The sequence below is a fragment of the Ceratina calcarata genome, unplaced genomic scaffold, assembly GCF_001652005.2.
Source record: "Ceratina calcarata isolate Rehan_Ccalc_2016 unplaced genomic scaffold, ASM165200v1 scaffold211.2, whole genome shotgun sequence".
Lineage (NCBI taxonomy): Eukaryota > Metazoa > Arthropoda > Insecta > Hymenoptera > Apidae > Ceratina > Ceratina calcarata.
Window position 1 is genome coordinate 599,217 of NW_017142786.1, and position 16,843 is coordinate 616,059.

Sequence of the window (16,843 nt, forward strand, 5' to 3'; positions counted from 1 at the left end):
AATTAAGCGTTTACAACTAAAATCTCGAAGAGAAGTGTGCGCGTGCACACGAAGGGAAGGTAAATTCGTGTTCATCTTCCACTGATCTCAATAGAACATTGGATAGTGGATAATGGCCCCAATTGAAATAGCTGCGGTCTTCTTTATTCTCAGACCTGTAACGCGTTTTTCTGACAAACTTGAACAAATATCATATATATATATATGTAATATAATTATATGTAATCCTAATTGTGCCACGTAACTAGACGATCCGACCAAATATGCGATCGATGAATCCTTTAATACATAATAATTAGTATATCTTAAAATATTTGATGGACGCATTTGGGAAACTAAATTATATTCTTCGAAATTCTCACTGGTAGGAAACGCAATCAGAACGACATTTTTAATTTAATTAATTCTTAGTATTTAATTAAGAGTATGTATTTCTGTATCATTTAATCCTTCTTATTCTTCTACAGTTTCTCTTATTGAAATCACTTATAAATAAATGAGGGAGTGCAAGTATGCTCCCACTAGTAGTTTTCGTTTTATTGAGCCCTAAGATAGATAGGTCGACACAAGGAAATTGAATTTTTTATTGGAAACCCTCTCAGTTAATAGAGGAAATCAAAACGAAAAAAGTCGCTTTTGGTTTATTCAGATTTTTTAGGAAAAGACATGTCAGACTCTCACACTTGCCAATAGAAGAAATAGAAACTCTTCTTAAACTATAGATTTTAATGCTCGATCTATTTTCAAGTCTCGTCTCTCGAAAGAGTTTAAGGAGAACCGCAAATATGAGTGCTAATACAATAAACAAAAGTACATATTTGAAATCTTTAATTATTGCTACTTCAACCATGCCAACCCACTGTTACATCCAGTGTTCTATAGAGATCAGTATCACTTTCAAATTACATGTCATAGTAGTTTTATTCGTCTTTTTTACAAATAACGGAATAAAGATTTCTTTTCCTTTCTAAAGCGTTTTAAAAGTCGTGTCATATATCAAACAAAATGTAGCTACAACATTTTTGATCGGATTGCATTGCACTCGGTTAATATTAAATCGCGTCGAAAATTTTTCAAATAGATTTAATTTAACGGCGAAGTAGAAGAGAACCTATTCCCAGTTCGCTTCACAACTGCAATCGATCAAGTAAAAAAAAGAAAAACAACGTTGGCCGTAGGCCAAGGCGAAACGTTACAGACGAGAAAAATAATATGGCTTAGCCTAATATTTGAAACAAAAAGTGCGCGCGAAACTGCTTCCCACTCGTCTCACGGCAAAATCGTGTGGGCCATTAATTAATTTAATCTCCCGAAAAGCGAGATGATATCATGCTCACTGAACATTTACCTCCAACGGAGAAAAGCAAAACCACCTTACACCCTAATTGCGATACAGAATTATATGACATCGCGGTATGTACAGAGTATCCCATAAGATGCACTGTGTCTTTCCTTCTAAACCCATAATATCGAAAATAAAACAATTCTTCATGCCGTTACGTGATCGTTGTTGTTCTAAATTCTCGCAATTTCGAAGTATATTAGATGCACCATTAATAAATTAGTTAATTGCAAACAAAAATATTGTTTTCACTCGTGATCAATCAATAATCTACACTTATTTAAATAAGATTCAAAATCTTAATATCTGGAAACTCGACGTATTCTCGAACTCAATTCTGAGATTCAACGAAACTTAAACATCAGCCGATAATCGAAATTTATTAGGTATGCATCAAACAATCATCGGCGGTCTTCGACTCGACCATGTGATAACACTAAGAATTGCTTCACTTTTTCCATTCGTTTCTTTTGATTTAGAACTATCTTATTTCATTTTTCGGATATATCACATCCTATGAAAAACGCTGCATACAAATGCATATACTTTTTTTTGTTTGCTTCGGTATTCTCATCGTTCGAACTTCCTCGTCCTCGATAAATGGATTTTTAATAATTAACTGTTACTGGAATCTAGCATATTGTTAGCGTCGTTACCGACAGTGCCGGAACTCCGTGATTGTTTCAAGCTGTCCAGGTATTCCTGCTGCGATGTGGCGAGGACTTGCGTTAATATGTCGCTGTCCTCCCAATCAGTTAAGCCTGGACAGATGGAGAACATATTTTTCCGATTATTAAATATCTTTTTCGTAGTGTTGCGTACGGTAAACAGGCTACAAATATTTATATATTGATAACAGATTGTTACGTTCAGAATGCATAAATATTCGTAGTCTGCATATTATGCAATTGTTAATACTTCCAACGCATTACCAAATACTTCAGGAGGAAGACGGTTGAACAACGAAATGTCAGGCGATGCATGAGCCTCTTTACTGCTGCCAGGCATCGGTTCTTGAGGGAGTTTCGTCTCATAATCCGCAGTGAGATGAGATATGGCAGAAGCTTGAGTCTGAGGCTGATGCTGCGGGGATCTTTTATTGTACCTCACCGAATCGCTTACCTAGAATTATAGATTCGAAACAATTGAAACGGACGGGTGACACGTCGGTTAAAAATCGTCATAGTATGAAACGGACCTTCGGCGAGTTACGCAAATTATCTTGGCTAGTTTGGGTCGTGGTTGGTGAAGAGGTATGGCTACGCTGTTGACCACGACCACCGTGAGGATGAAAATGCGCGTGACTGTGCTGAGCGCTCGTTATCGTACTTGTACTGCTACTACTAGCTGATCGCTTTTTTCAAAATAAATTATAAAAATAAAACACAATATACATATATACTTCAGCAGCCGTCAGCTAGCCAATGAAACAAAGAGTCGCTGAGTGAAGTCTCGTAAAAAGAACTTACAGCTTTCCGCATCTCGTTATCCCTCAACCATTGCAAGTAACTTTCCCTGGCAACTTGTTCTTCTATGGCCTCGTTCGTCGCCTCCCAATCGGTCGCTTTGATCTTGTCCTCGAGCATCGTCTGTTCGGAAGAGGAAAACTTGAAAATTTACAACGATCAAAAATATCAATTGGCTGCGATGGTTCGCTATCGTACGAAGTGAACTTAATACTGCACCTGCTCAATTTGCAATTCCTCGCTTTGGCGAACCGCGTCCGATACTAACTGTCGATCCGCAGCGCCAGGATTGAATGACGGTAGGCCAAGACCGACACCGATCGTGGCTTTATACGGATCCACTATGCTATTGTAATGACTACCGCGTTGATAAGACAATCGAATAGGTTCGTTATCACTTTCGACCATCGTGTGGAAGATGTTGATTGGTTCTATGAAAATCGAGTTCGGTAATTAGTTCGTAGGTATCAATTAATAGATCTTTCGTTTCGTCCAGGGTTGCAGATAAATAATTGAATATGTAATTCAATTGGCCACATTGTGTTTTGGATTTCGAATTTGAGTTTTGTTTTTTATTTGGTTTTGACTAATTAAAAATAAAAATGATTTAATTGCCTCAATTCAGAGGCTGCTGAAGTGGTCGATATAACATTATTGGGAGACGATTTGGGAAAATTTAATCGTCAATTGTTAATGCGAGAATTAAAAAATCTGCAAACCCGGTTCCATCTAAACCGGACTCTAATACCTACCAGTGCTGTAACAATATAACTGAATGCTACGATTATACATCTCGGACATGGCTTGCATCTCTATATGATTTCCGTGTACATACTCCTGTCGTTTCCTATCTACGTACGTACTAAAATCTTCTGCTACGAAGTGAGAAAAAAACTCTTGATTGGAAGCCTAGAAAATCAGATACGTACAAATCGTCGATCTTTTACCTCGGTCCGACGGACTCTTTTATATACTCACTCAGCTATACTCACAATATAGTCCATGCAATGCTTTCGCACAACGCTGTGCATTTCCTGGTCGCCGTAAACTTGATCGGCGACGGCTCGAAACAAACACGCACCATCCTCGCCCATTTTCTTAACAACGAATCCCATCTTTCGCATTCGTTTCTCAAACCACCTATCCCTCTGTAGAAAAAAAATATAGAATTTCATCATCGTACATTCGCTCAATATACGTTAATTCGACAAACCTCTTGCCATTCCGCCAGCGTAAGATTATTGCCAGTCCTGCCAGTGTATTCGTCGCCACTATTGTAACCATTTGCTAATTCGTGTTCTAAGTTCGCGGCGGCGATAGCCATACGATTGTTGGCTATGACTCCGGCATCTGTTGCTGAGTAAAAATGATGTCCTTCGTATTAATTATTTTTTAAATAATTTCAATTCTACATAAAAGACTGCGAATATTTATGCAAAAGAAAACATTTATAGTATCGGTTTAAAATATGGATATGTTTCACATAAGCATGTATTTTATCATTAAAACATTGAAATACGCACTCGGCTTTTGATATTCTGTATTTACGATTGTTACGCATCCGCTTTTGTTATAAGTGCATAAAATTCGCTGTCTAATGAAAGTCTTGAAATAGTACAAATATGAACCTTGTATACCACTGCATGACGCAGTGGGTGGTGTGGCTTGTCTTTCGCGTTCTCGTTCCCGTTCCCTGTCCCTTTCTCGACCCCTGTCTCGTTCTCTCTCACGTTTCGTACGTGAATTTCTTCCAATGCAACTACTGTAAAACGTAAAACGATTTACAACACTTGGGTCAAGAAAGTCATTGCGCAGTTTTAGAATCTTCGATGTAATACATGCTAACATAAAACACTTTGTTATCAAATTTCTCAAAATTCAAAGCATAATACCTACGACTTCTGCTGTACTTTGTAACACTTATTTTGTTAAATATCAGCATAATCTCAGTGAATAATAACCAGGACGTTCTAGAACGTACCTCATGCTAAACATTAAAACGAATTTTGCCTTCATTCTCTGATAATGAAAGAAATAGAATCGAATGGTATAAACCCATATTTTTTACTAATTTAGTGACATTGGCATTGTGTCTTATCATATCACTATCAGGATCTTGCCTTACCGCCTTAATACCGACGGTTATTGCTAATTGTTAATCAAGCTACAAAGTACCTGTGTGGACTTGCACGTTGTCTGTGGCGCTTGCCATGACTGGGACCACTTCCTTCTTCAAAATGTCTATCTTCTCTACGATCTACGCTTGACTATAATATAAAATTTTAATTGAAAAGCATGAATTTTGAAATACAGATGCTATATCATATTTGTGTTATCATTAATGTGTTGTGTAGTAAACGTGGAAGGAGATAATGTAAATTGAAAAGCTCTTTGTTTCTTTGTTCAAGTACCCTAATTGAATTAATGAAATAGTTCAGTTCTTTTCACAACCCTAATAATGAATCAGGTATTGATTAAAGTTGATGATGTTAGAATAGCGAAAATAATTAGTAATCGATTAATATCGAAAAAAAATTGGATATCTCGTACCTCGTAAGAGTTCCCTGTAAGGACAATAGAACCAGACCCGTGGTCAGCTTGTACCCCATGTAGATCAACGGCGAAACCATTCGCCGCGCGTACCTGTCACCATCGGCAAAAGGTCGATTTTAAGCGTGTTTCGCAGTTGGAAAAGTACGTATATAGGCCGCGATTGATCTATGCACTCGAATGATTCACTCACCTGATACGGGCTATTGGGCAGCGCGATGGATCCGGGATTATGCTCGTTCTGCACCCCGTGCACGTCGACGTCAGACGTGCTGCCTCCTTCCCGTCTGTCTTTCGGGGCGTTCGACTTCTTCTTCGATAGAATGGTCATCTTGCGTAATCGATCGTCGGTGGTCGCCGTCGGACGCGACGCTCGTTAAACAACAAGAGTTTTCTTAAAGAAGGGAAGAACCCCTTGCGGACCCACGCTCACCGCGCCTTGGCCCGCCGTATCTTCCTTTACCACGATCGCCTGTGTTCACTTATTTATTATTACACCCCGACACAGATTATCCTATACGATGGTTTCCTACTACACCTCGCGGTGCGTGGATACTTGGATTTGAACTAATGGATCTGGTGACGCGTTACCGATAAACTATTTAGAATTTGAATCAGGATAGCGTTGCGATTCCTAAGAAACACGACATGATACCCTCTGTTAACCAACCACTACATTAATTCCATGTTATTTCGAATGTTTTGTCAGACGGCCATGACTACACTTGCACACACCACTAGTCCAATTCTTGCCACTGCCGAGCGACGAATAGCCCCTAGAAATAGTCGAAGAGTCGAATTCCCTACAATATTTTCGTAAAATGGACAAAGATAAATGTACAGAATATTTCAAAAAGTTGTGCTGGTCCGCTAACAAAACGTAGCAACATCACGGTAGCGCTAAAATATACGTGTAAAGCATTCACATATACTATGTATAATTTAAATTCACTTTAAACGGACCATAATGCGCTCATACTACTTAACGCATCCTCACCTAGGCTCCCGCTGAAGGTCGTATAAGAATACTAGCCATGCTGAGAGACTTGGCATTAGTAGCGGAATCGAGAATCCTATTTTCGATAATAACAGACTTGTATTCGGGATTACAATTAACGTTTCTTTTAGTATATAATACTATTAATTTGTAGCATTTGATAACAATTATATAACAAATTTATCACATTTTATCATTGTGCTGTATATCTAACTGGAGTGCAGAGCTCAATGTATTTTATTCTCAGTCTCAACCTTAGAGGTCTCAACATGTCAAGTCTAGTTTATTTCATTTTCACAACACCTGTCCAATTTTAGCCAATTTTAGCTGAATATTAACGCACTTCACATGTGTTTCCGTGTTGTCATAAATTCCTGAAATGATTCATATAACATATGGGCGAAGTTGACGTTGACATTACCATATGATACATAATTATACGTGAATTAAACATATTTACAGCCAAACCTCGTGCATAATCGTTTTTATGATCGTCGCGAAACATGCATCGATTTTTATCCCTCTTATGTAAAGATTAAAAGAAATAAAAGATTTGTACGAATATCACCTCTATTATTTGTCTTATGGTTAAGGTCATAACCTTAAATAAAATGAAACACATGCCCGTGGTTTTAACGACAAGTATTATTTTATAAAAATGGACATAGCTGATATCGTGGCAGATATTCTTTTACTGTACATAAAATATTATCTTCATTCCTGTGAATGTTGTATGATTAAATTGTCACGTGGTGAAAATCAAGTATGGTAAATGAGTGCCTTAAAAGATCAGGATCCCGATTACGGGCCTTCCAATGGAAGTAGCGAGAAACATCAACGGATATATGAAGAAAATGGTAAAAACAATATTCATTAAATCATTTTTGAAGAAATAATCAAATGAAGAAACTGAGAGTAGAATAAAGTAGCTGGGTTTATTAATTGTTTTCAGCACGGACTAGCACTGCCAGGAAGATAACAAGTATTATTGAGAGAGAGTTTTCTGAAGAGATCAACGCGAAGGAAAAAGAGGTTCTAGAAATACAGGAGAGACTGCACAGGGCTTCGAAGATAATTCATTTACTGCGATACGTAATAGTCTCTGATTTTTATAATCGCAAACAGTGTCAAAATACACAAAACGGTGAAGCGAAGCAGACACAGATTCACCCAGCGATAAAACAATTAATTGGCAAAGCGCCGAGGTTATCAGATAATAATCAAGCATCAAATAATGAGAATCACTTCAACACGCAGTTAGACTGTAAATCAACGATTGACTGTAGCACCATAAAAATAGAGAAATTAGAAGAAACTGTTGAATCTCAAGCAGAAAAACGACTTAATGAAGCGGACGATGAATCACGACCAAAGAAGATTCCTCGATATATTCCGCCGAAGAGCAGCGTTCCGGAATCACAATGCCCATCGAGAGGTGTCAGGCATAAAGTCAGGAAACGTATTATTATCGGCAATATCTCGAAATGGATTCCTCCGGAATGGAGGGAGGATGCGGCTAGTCACAAGTGGACAATGTACGTTCGAGGCAACAAGGAAAATCCCGATATCGACGATTTCGTTACCAAAGTCCGATTCTTCCTGCATCCGAGTTACAGACCGAATGACGTCGTCGAAGTTACCGCGGCCCCGTTCTGTTTGTCGAGGCGTGGCTGGGGCGAGTTCCCGTTGAGGGTGCAACTGCATTTCCAAAGCGCGTTGAACAAACCAATGGATATAATCCATCATTTGAAGTTAGACCGCACTTATACTGGGCTGCAAACTTTGGGGTCCGAAACGCTGGTCGATATTTGGATTTATGCGGATTCTCAAAATCTCAAGCGGAACTTATACAAGCTGGTTGATCAAGATTTGAACGATAGCGAAACCACATGCAAATTAAAAGTGGAAAACAACAAGGAAAATCTTGTTGGCATCAAATCTGATTTGAATGAAACAGTTGAATCAATGAAAAGTTGCGACGTGGTTATTAAAAGGGAACCTTTGGAAGATCAAACAATTACCGGAGATATAGATATACAAAGACTGCGATTTTTGGTAGAACTCGATCATGATTATTGCAGTTCGAAGTACCTGAATGATTTCGAAAAGAATTTAACTATCGACCATTCAACATCGATTGATTTTTCTGAAGATGGGGAGAAGAGGATCGCAGAAAAGGATAGTTCATCATTACACAGGGATTCAAGTAATTTAAAGATGGGAGAAATAATGAACGAAAGCGCACTCTCGCCATCTGAACTTAATAGAAACACCACAAGGATACCTCCAGTAAGTTGGTCCAAGGTTTATACGAATCTCCGTCCTTTGGAAATCACGATACCTCCAGTGTTCGAGCCATCGGGAAGCAAACATGTGTTAGTTCTTAAAAATAATAAAACAATACCAGTAAATGACATCACTGCTCCGCGCAAGGAAGATCATACTCGTAATTCCATAGATGATCCAATGAAACTGAGAACATCTGTAGCTAGCTGTCGCGGCGTTAGCTTGCTCAAAAAGCCACTGGGCTCAGAAAGCACAGTGCAAGCGCGAAATCCCAATGGCACGAAGTCGCAGCAAGGAACGAAACTTCAACTTTCCAAAAGTGTTATTCTGAACATGAATTCCAATGTACCCGTGTTAAAGATAGCTGATAGAATTTCGACCAATGGTCTCTTTAATTCGGAGAAGCTGTTAGCCTCCGAAAAGGCATTAAAAGCATGTAATTACAGATCAAAGGAATCGAAGGTGTCTCGCCAGAAAATCACGATAGGCAAAGACAAACACAAGCTTCAGAGTAAAAAAGAATTCTATGATGAAGTCTTGCGAGCAATCGAGACTGCAAATGTTTTAGATATCCAAGGACTGTTGCGATTTATTATTAGAAGAATGCCGATGATAACGCAAGATGCTTTGGACCCCGATTACAGACAGTTACATCCTTACGCCTGTGCGACTGAACAAGACTTCTTCGGCTACACAGTAGCAAAAAGAAACGCTTGCGAATGGAGTCGATCGAGGATGATACAAAATTTTCTGAAGAAAAAAATCGTTAATGAAAACCTATGGACTGTCAAGGAGATAATGATTTGGGCCCGACTGCACGGTTACACTCCGCTCTGTCGCGATTTTGCCTTTCAAACAATAAAACAGCAGAAGAGTTTACCCGATTCCGCGGTTAAGACCATATCTACTTGCACGGACCCTGATGCTTTCAACAAGTGGCTTCAAATTCATCTGGATCGATCGAACGATCATTCCGAACGTGATTCACGTGAATCCAATGAATCGAACGTCGAGATTGACGTTGTGAACATTGACGCATCGCTAGGAAACAATAAAAGGTTGAAAAAACAGGAAGAGGGTGTGCAGCTAGCAAGTACCGAAACTACAGTATTGGAATTTGAATCGAGACTGATGCCGCTTTACGACTTCGTCTGTGAGACTGCCAGAGATATCGGTGTTAGATTAGTTCCAGAAGAAATTGCACCTTCCGTCGTTCACTGCGCGGCCAGTCGAACGATTATGCGGGTAACGTATTACTTCTTCGTTTCTTCATTGCGCGGTTGCAGATAAGCGACTAAAATTTTTAATTCAGTTAAATGCCAATTGACAATTAACATTTGGTTTTTGATTTGGATTTGAGTATTGAAGAATTAAAATTATTTAATTAGCTTAATTTCGAATTGAATTTTAATTCTTAATTAAGGAATACCCCAATTGTCAACTAAAAAATGTAGAGAAATTTAACTGTTAATACGGCAATTAGAACGTCTGCAATCCTGCTGCATGGAATATTCAATTCTTATTTATCTGTTTTATTTATTCAGGCTATCGAATGTCTCGTGGAGGATTTAGTCAGAACATCTCTGGCGAAAGCTTGGGAAAGGGCCACTGATGATGGGTACAAATTTAGTTCTTGTTTTACTTTTTAAACTAATCGTATATTTCGTAGAAAATTCACAACCTTTCGTTACGATACAAATGTCGGTATACAATGTATTGTATATTTCTATTACGAAACAGTGACAATCATTTTTTAATTCCGTATTTGTAGGTATCCGAAGATGATCGTTTTAGACGACGTGCGCGGAGCTCTGTTAAGTCGCGAAGAGTTCGACATTTTTACGAATCAAGGATTGGGTACAAAATTGGCATCCACGAATTAATTAGGAAGACGTACGAAAAGTAAGAAATCATGATAGTGGAAAACGTTTTTTAACTTTTGCTGTATTTATCTTTTAAGCAATATGACAGTAACGCGCTTCGATATAGTTCCAAAAAACAAGGAGGAAAGCCTCGCATATGTACAAATTTATAAATTTGAATAAAATGAACGAAGTTTTGTACAATGAGGCCCTTAAATGTTAAATCGCTGACCCCTGTTCATTCTAATTGAAATTAGGGAATACATCTTATCTTCCGTATTTGTATGTTAGTTCAGTCAAATTAGCTTGGAAATCGAATATTTTAAACATGAAATGATATATACAATATTGCTGCAGAATTGTATAAATTTTATCATTAGAAACAAGTGTAATACAGAAATTTTTGGCTTGAACACTGCAAATTTAGTTTAAAGTTGGAAAAATTGAAGTTTTACTTTTGAATGGTCGTTACATTTCAGCTACTCATATCGAATTTTACGGAAGTAATTGATATTTGAAAAGTAGTCTTTATTCTTAATTTTTTTACAGCTTAGTAAATTAACCAATCTTAGTGTATCGCGTTTCATTAGACAGATATTTTCAAAATACACGAGTTTCAATCGAAACCTTTTCAATACAACTATTAAATTCTTTCCTACATACAAAAAACATTTTTGCAACTTTAAAATAAATCAATAGATTTAAGGTTTTGCAGCAATATTACCATATAACTTGTGAAAAATGTTCATTTCACTGAACTATATTCTCAGAATATGTTCCGAGACGAGATCAAATATTAAGCAGACGTTTCTTACGGATATCTCAATGTCTATCGCATAATAACGTAATCGTTCTCTGTCGAGGCTATTTCAGCTTCCATATTATACACGATGATATCCTTCAATCTCGGTGACATAGGAACGTAATTAGACTCGACCATCACTCTGCGCGATTCTAAGCTGGTTCTTTCCATTTGTATAGAATTTACGTGAGATATCGAAGGCAGGGTGCTGGGTCCAGAAAACACACGGCCGTCTTGCGATCTTAAAGAAACGTGCATTGAGTAACAATACAATAAGCATAACAAATAATTTCGTAAAATGAGTAAAGACCTGCTTCCTTTCATAGACTCCGAAGCGCACCTTTGACGCGGAGGTAAAGGCGGCGGTTCGTTCGATGATCGACAACGAAAAATTCGTTCCATATGAAAACTGGAGGCAACGACCGCGATTTGGTCAAGCTCGTCCGGAATCTCTTCATAAATTCCGGAGGCTGTAGATATATTAGAGCACCTTCTATCGTTACGGTTATAAGGTTCCGGCTGATGAACGTCCTCCACTTTACATCTTATTTCCTCGTATCTCTCGTTAGTACCCATTCTTTTATTTAACGGTCTCAAGTGCACTCTCTCGTTTGCCACGGAGTAACTTCGCATCAGCTCATCGTGCGCTATCGCCCTAATATCACCTTCGCTTAAGCTGAATGGTCTTCGATTCACTTGTTTGTGCCTTGAACCACGACCCTGTGTCACTAAGTCGTGTAACAATTTACCAGCTTCAAGGCAGAACACGTAGAGTTCACCGATTCCAGTGCGGAACTCTCTGGTTGTGTGAACGACGCAGATACATTTAACGTCCTCGGGCCGACCTGCTGTCGCCAAGTGAAACTGATCAAGCTCTTTCCATTCGAAATTCTCGATTATTTCACCCGTATGAACGTCTCTTATGAAAACTCCTAACGGGTTGGTTGTCAAGTCTCCATATAGTCCTATAAGATACTTCATTATATTTCCCGTAGAAAAACATTCCTTGTATAACTTGGGACTACAATTTCCGTTTTTGATTGCATTAGTTTCCCGTATGGGGACAAGATCTGAAAATAATATTTACAATACCTGTTAGTCCCGAAGCTTTGGAATGTGCATTATCAATTATGGATATACTATGGAAGTCAGCTATAGCTTTGATGTTCCTTGGTCTTAGCAGTTGTCTTATGTTCGCCATCCATCTTTGCGAATCTATCTCCGAATTACCAGCTAAATACAACAGTGGTTTCCTGTCTTTCGAAGGAAATACACCAAAAGCAAATTGCTTGGATCTAGATTGTGTACGGCATATAATAGCATCCAGTGGGATTATTATGGAATTGCTTCTGCCTGGTACTGACTGGGCACTGCTATTGCCAAAGCAAAAGTTCAGATGCACTTTGATGCCCATTCCAGAGCCTACATTCTCAAAGGAACACCAGTACCTCTTCCAAACTCTCCAATGACCCAGAGTCTTCTTCTTAACTTTGTGTACTCGGGATTTACCATAGAAAAATTTCACATCCAGAAACCCACAGATTTCATTGTTCTCCTCAGCCATTTCAATTTTCTCCCCTAAAAGGAAAAATTCGAATTATCCATAGGAGATGTGGAATTTAATTTTTGATTGAAATATCCGAGTATTTATAAGATTTGAGAACAGTTTATTGGGTATAAGAAAATCGTTTGAAAATTGTTTACCTTCGGTTTATGGGACGCGCGACAGGATGCACTTCGATCATGCGAAATGCATGTAATATAGCGAGAGTTGCTTGCAGTTTCGCAGAAAATATATGTATCAGCTGATTGACTGCATTTTGTTTTAAATACTAACGACGAAACCTTAGAAGTACAGAGGAATAGCCATTTCCATACACGCCCGGGCGATTCAGAGAACGACCTCGCGATTTCCATTTATTGTTTACTAACTCTCATCCACTTTTGTATCTTAAACTCAGTACTGCCAACATGTAGAATGTCTTTCGCCCATAGCATAGCCATATAAGAATATAGTGGCCGAGTGACGTGCTCGAGTCTGTAACGTCTGTAAGTGGAAGCGACAGAACAAAAAAAGAGAAATTTGTAGGTCCCCTATGGACCTGAAGGACGGTGTATAAACTGCTTTTATGGACAAAGGGATGAAGCTCCGTTCGTGAATTCTATGATTTAGATTTAGAGTCGTTATTTATTTTGAAAATCGTCTTAAGCATTTCCTATCCCTGTCTGTCCCATATTTCCAGTCCCTGTTGCACCCTGTTGTGTACATGCAGGAAACAGGGACTCAAGCAAAGAAAGAGGGTGAAGGAAAGAAAGAGAGGCATATTTAATATGTACTTATTATTATTTAAGCAGTTTTTTTATTATTAAATCTCACTGAAAGGAATATTACATTTTATGAGAAGTTCGATATTTGACATTTTACTTAAATATATATAATTTCTAAAAATAATCGAGAAGGGATCGGAGATTATGGTTTAAGCCCCGAATTTATAGTCGTTTCTCAGTTCTCAGTTCTCGAATTCTTAATGGTTTTTTACTCAATTCTCCATCCTCAGTTTTCAACTGCTTTCGTGATACATAATTGATGAAAATCGAGTATACATTTTTAAATGTATTAATATTAGATGAATCAAAATAGTTTACTGTTGAATATTACATTTATTTATAAATACATTACTATATCTAGATATAGAATTATAGAGCTGGATCAAAAAATGTAATGGGCCACGCACGAGTCGGGGGTTGCCCATATGTGCTGTAAATCAACAAATCAATTAAGCCGCATACTGAAATAAAAAAGCGGACGGGGTCCTAATCGGAATCAACCTTCGATCTCCGTCCCGATCAATGACTATGTTGTAACTCCTTCCATTGATTATTTGTTTCCTTTCCATTGAAACATTACCGGGTCCTGGATAAATCACTGGCGAGGTCCTCTTTAACATGTTCATGTAATTTACCTCTATCGCAGTACCGGTGTTCAAAGGATGCCGTGGATTATCTTTAAGAATTAGATCATTGCGCGCTTTTTCCCTTTTCCTTTTTACTAAACGCAACACGGTCGCGAAAATTGACTCAAGCAAAAATGTAACTGCAGCTATCGCATATCCGCCGATTACGATTAAATATGTTAAATGAAGATCCGTGTTTCGCAATTGCCTTTCGCTGGATCGCAGGTCAACTGGGCAGATCTCCGCTAACGGTAGGTCCTTTTCCTTTATCTGTTGCACCAGGCCCATTTGCACGAATCTCATCAATCTGCGCAATCGATCAGAAACGTAGTTTACAGTGCAGAGCAAAACTAGAACAATTCTTGTTAAAAAGTGCATAACTTTTTGGCGGTCAGAGCAAACGAACTGAGCATTTTTGGGTAATTAGGCGGATTAGTTTACTAAATGTCGTGTAAGGAAAATCTCATTGTATGTACGAATTTAGTAGGTGAGCAGTAGGAAAGCTTACGCTTGGTTGATAGCTTCTTTAATAGTTGATCCGTGAGGGAAACCAAAAGCACGACTGATCAGTAGAATGCCACTGGGCATTATAACGTATCTGCAACGCGAGTTATGCTCCGAATGATGTCGCGTTTTATTCTCGTAATCCTTAAATATCAGAGTCTGCAGATAATGTTGATCTGCTAGAAAGAGTTTATCTGAAAGAAACAGAAAAGGATGTGGAAGGAATGGAAAATGACATTTTAGAAAAAAATGTTTTAAACGAAAACAACAATTAATTGTTAACAATTAATAACTGATACGCACGTGCATCAACTGATTCCAAAATGTTCCACGACGGCTGATAGTTCCGAAAAGCACCTTTACCTTGCTTTCTACTTATGTTCAATGGGCTCAAGTCGTTCTGCCGACCCTTAAATAATTATTTACATTAGCCAAATTATACAATAGATCTACCGGAAAGTTCTGTTGTGCTTGTGAAGTGAAAGAGAATAATACATTTCACAAACGGACAGAACTTTGATAAATGCATTTGAAGACATGAAGTCGAGTCCCTTGTACATTCGCATCCATTTAAAAATCTGATGATTTTTTTTCAGTATTGGACCAAACCATTTAGTATCTTTTGGGCTGTTAGAAAACTTAATTTACTATGTTCTATGTTTCTATTTCGGATCTTACTTGAGAAAGTAGAAGATCGATCATACGACCTTTGTAAGTGATCCAGCTGTATCCCTTCTGAACAATATCTTGCAGAGAATTGATGGGCAACGTGAACTGCGGTTTCGTGAGGAATGCTGTAAGATTCGCTGTGTAAAATGATGTTAAAATCATAATAAAAATCCACCAAGTAGCGAAAAGCATCCGCGTTGTGTCTGTAATAATCCATAATTGTTCGATTTTGTTGTAACGCATTTCAGTGTATTTTTACCTGTCGTAGCTATGATATTAGTTCCTTGCTTCAGAAGTGAACTATAAACGAACCAGAGGCAGGAGGATAAATTAAACTTTTCGGAGGTCGGATCATGCCACAGTTTTGCTCTATATAAAACAAAAGTGTGGGGGGATTAGAATGAAAGCAATTCAAATGAAAGCAGTCTTCATGAAAGTATATGATAAAAAATGTTTGAATGCCTGATAACAGCGAAAATGTAGATAACCGGTCCCACGAAAAGTAAGGACGCTAGAACGAGCAGCCAAACGGTTCTCTCGAAAGGTGCCAAGAGACCGGCACTAGAGGCCGATTCTCTGGGCCTCTTCATTACAGCCGTCAACTTCGCTTCGTCGAGCGGGCCACTGAACATGCAGTATCGTCGCGTTTCTGGTAGCACAGGAAGGAATGCGACGGCCACGTCTACTTTCTGTAAAAAAAAAATCAGGAAGTTTTGCAATTGTTAATCGAACGCCGTTTTCTGGGAAAGTGATCGCTGGACTGCAGATTTTATGCATTCGCATTATATTCAATGCTCTGAAAGGTATGAACGTTGCAAAGTACAATACATATAAATTAAATAGTGATAAAAATTCGCTATCTAGTGATCGTATTACGCGGCTCATTTTGTGAATCGTAATTTTCTCCGGCACCTTTTCGTGCAGCAAACCAAGAACACCTCTGCTCTCGTTGCCCAGGATATGTTCTTCTGGTGGAACGATATCATACGTGAAGTTTAATTTTTTACTGATCATATTGAAAATGTAAAACGCGTATCCGGTGCCGTTCCATTTTCCGTTCTTGTGCTCCACTCCCGAGAAGGGCATGTCCTACATTAAATAATAAGTTTAATACATTTCTCAGACAATGATCAGCATTAATAACTTTGGCGATTGAAGACATACATTCCATGTTGTTACTGTTATATGCGATGGCATGAAATAATCTTCATCTTTGTTAATTAATGCATCATCTGTAAATAGGATAAAATAATTGCGTGCACTAATTATACAAAACAAAATTTTAGAAATTTTGCGAGTCAATTAAAAAACTTATTAGATCTTGTATTCTTATGTCGAATAACAGAATTTGCATTTCATTTATAAAAACATATGAATACAACAATGACAAAATTTTTTAATTTTGTATAAT

The 16,843-nt window shown here is 38.1% G+C and overlaps 4 protein-coding genes across 9 annotated transcripts in view; 1 reads left to right on the forward strand and 3 right to left on the reverse strand.

The window, feature by feature from the left end:
• Window positions 1-902: 902 nt before the first annotated feature.
• Window positions 903-5,786, reverse strand: Duba (Deubiquitinating enzyme A). 5 transcript variants are annotated; one of them, XM_018019994.2, is made up of 12 exons: window positions 5,552-5,786; window positions 5,359-5,451; window positions 4,984-5,075; window positions 4,437-4,570; window positions 4,022-4,158; window positions 3,801-3,956; window positions 3,561-3,717; window positions 3,028-3,239; window positions 2,812-2,949; window positions 2,541-2,696; window positions 2,275-2,464; window positions 903-2,103 (listed from the first exon to the last, which is right to left on the reverse strand). In XM_018019994.2, exons 1-12 carry the CDS (start codon window positions 5,687-5,689, stop codon window positions 1,958-1,960), a joined length of 1,749 nt encoding a protein of 582 aa, XP_017875483.1. In that variant the 5' UTR covers window positions 5,690-5,786; the 3' UTR covers window positions 903-1,957. The 5 variants fall into 5 exon arrangements, with proteins under 5 accessions (XP_017875483.1, XP_017875484.1, XP_017875482.1 ...); XM_018019995.2 differs by having other exon boundaries at window positions 2,812-2,931; window positions 4,022-4,164; XM_018019993.2 differs by having other exon boundaries at window positions 4,022-4,164.
• An 836-nt stretch (window positions 5,787-6,622) lies between these two features.
• On the forward strand, window positions 6,623-10,707 carry D12 (YEATS domain containing 2 homolog D12). Its single transcript, XM_018020049.2, has 4 exons — window positions 6,623-7,212; window positions 7,308-9,886; window positions 10,186-10,259; window positions 10,413-10,707. The coding sequence occupies exons 1-4, from the start codon at window positions 7,128-7,130 to the stop codon at window positions 10,522-10,524; spliced, it is 2,850 nt and encodes a 949-aa protein (XP_017875538.1). The 5' UTR covers window positions 6,623-7,127; the 3' UTR covers window positions 10,525-10,707.
• Window positions 10,708-10,715: 8 nt separating this feature from the next.
• LOC108622274 (uncharacterized) lies at window positions 10,716-13,640 on the reverse strand. Its single transcript, XM_018020050.2, has 4 exons — window positions 13,010-13,640; window positions 12,398-12,883; window positions 11,616-12,270; window positions 10,716-11,546 (listed from the first exon to the last, which is right to left on the reverse strand). Exons 2-4 carry the CDS (start codon window positions 12,867-12,869, stop codon window positions 11,333-11,335), a joined length of 1,341 nt encoding a protein of 446 aa, XP_017875539.1. The 5' UTR covers window positions 12,870-12,883; window positions 13,010-13,640; the 3' UTR covers window positions 10,716-11,332.
• A 42-nt stretch (window positions 13,641-13,682) lies between these two features.
• Window positions 13,683-16,843, reverse strand: part of Ir76b (Ionotropic receptor 76b) — a 7,774-nt gene continuing 4,613 nt past the window's right edge. The window contains exons 2-9 of one of the 2 annotated variants that reach the window (XM_018019937.2): window positions 16,597-16,664; window positions 16,345-16,521; window positions 15,895-16,121; window positions 15,692-15,801; window positions 15,442-15,635; window positions 15,067-15,172; window positions 14,768-14,957; window positions 13,684-14,566 (exon numbers count right to left, since the gene is read on the reverse strand). In XM_018019937.2, coding sequence (XP_017875426.2) covers window positions 14,083-14,566; window positions 14,768-14,957; window positions 15,067-15,172; window positions 15,442-15,635; window positions 15,692-15,801; window positions 15,895-16,121; window positions 16,345-16,521; window positions 16,597-16,664 — 1,556 coding nt within the window. In that variant the 3' untranslated portion in view covers window positions 13,684-14,082. Of the gene's footprint in view, window positions 14,567-14,767; window positions 14,958-15,066; window positions 15,173-15,441; window positions 15,636-15,691; window positions 15,802-15,894; window positions 16,122-16,344; window positions 16,522-16,596; window positions 16,665-16,843 lie in introns of both variants that reach the window. The other variant, XM_026811347.1, reaches the window with a different exon arrangement.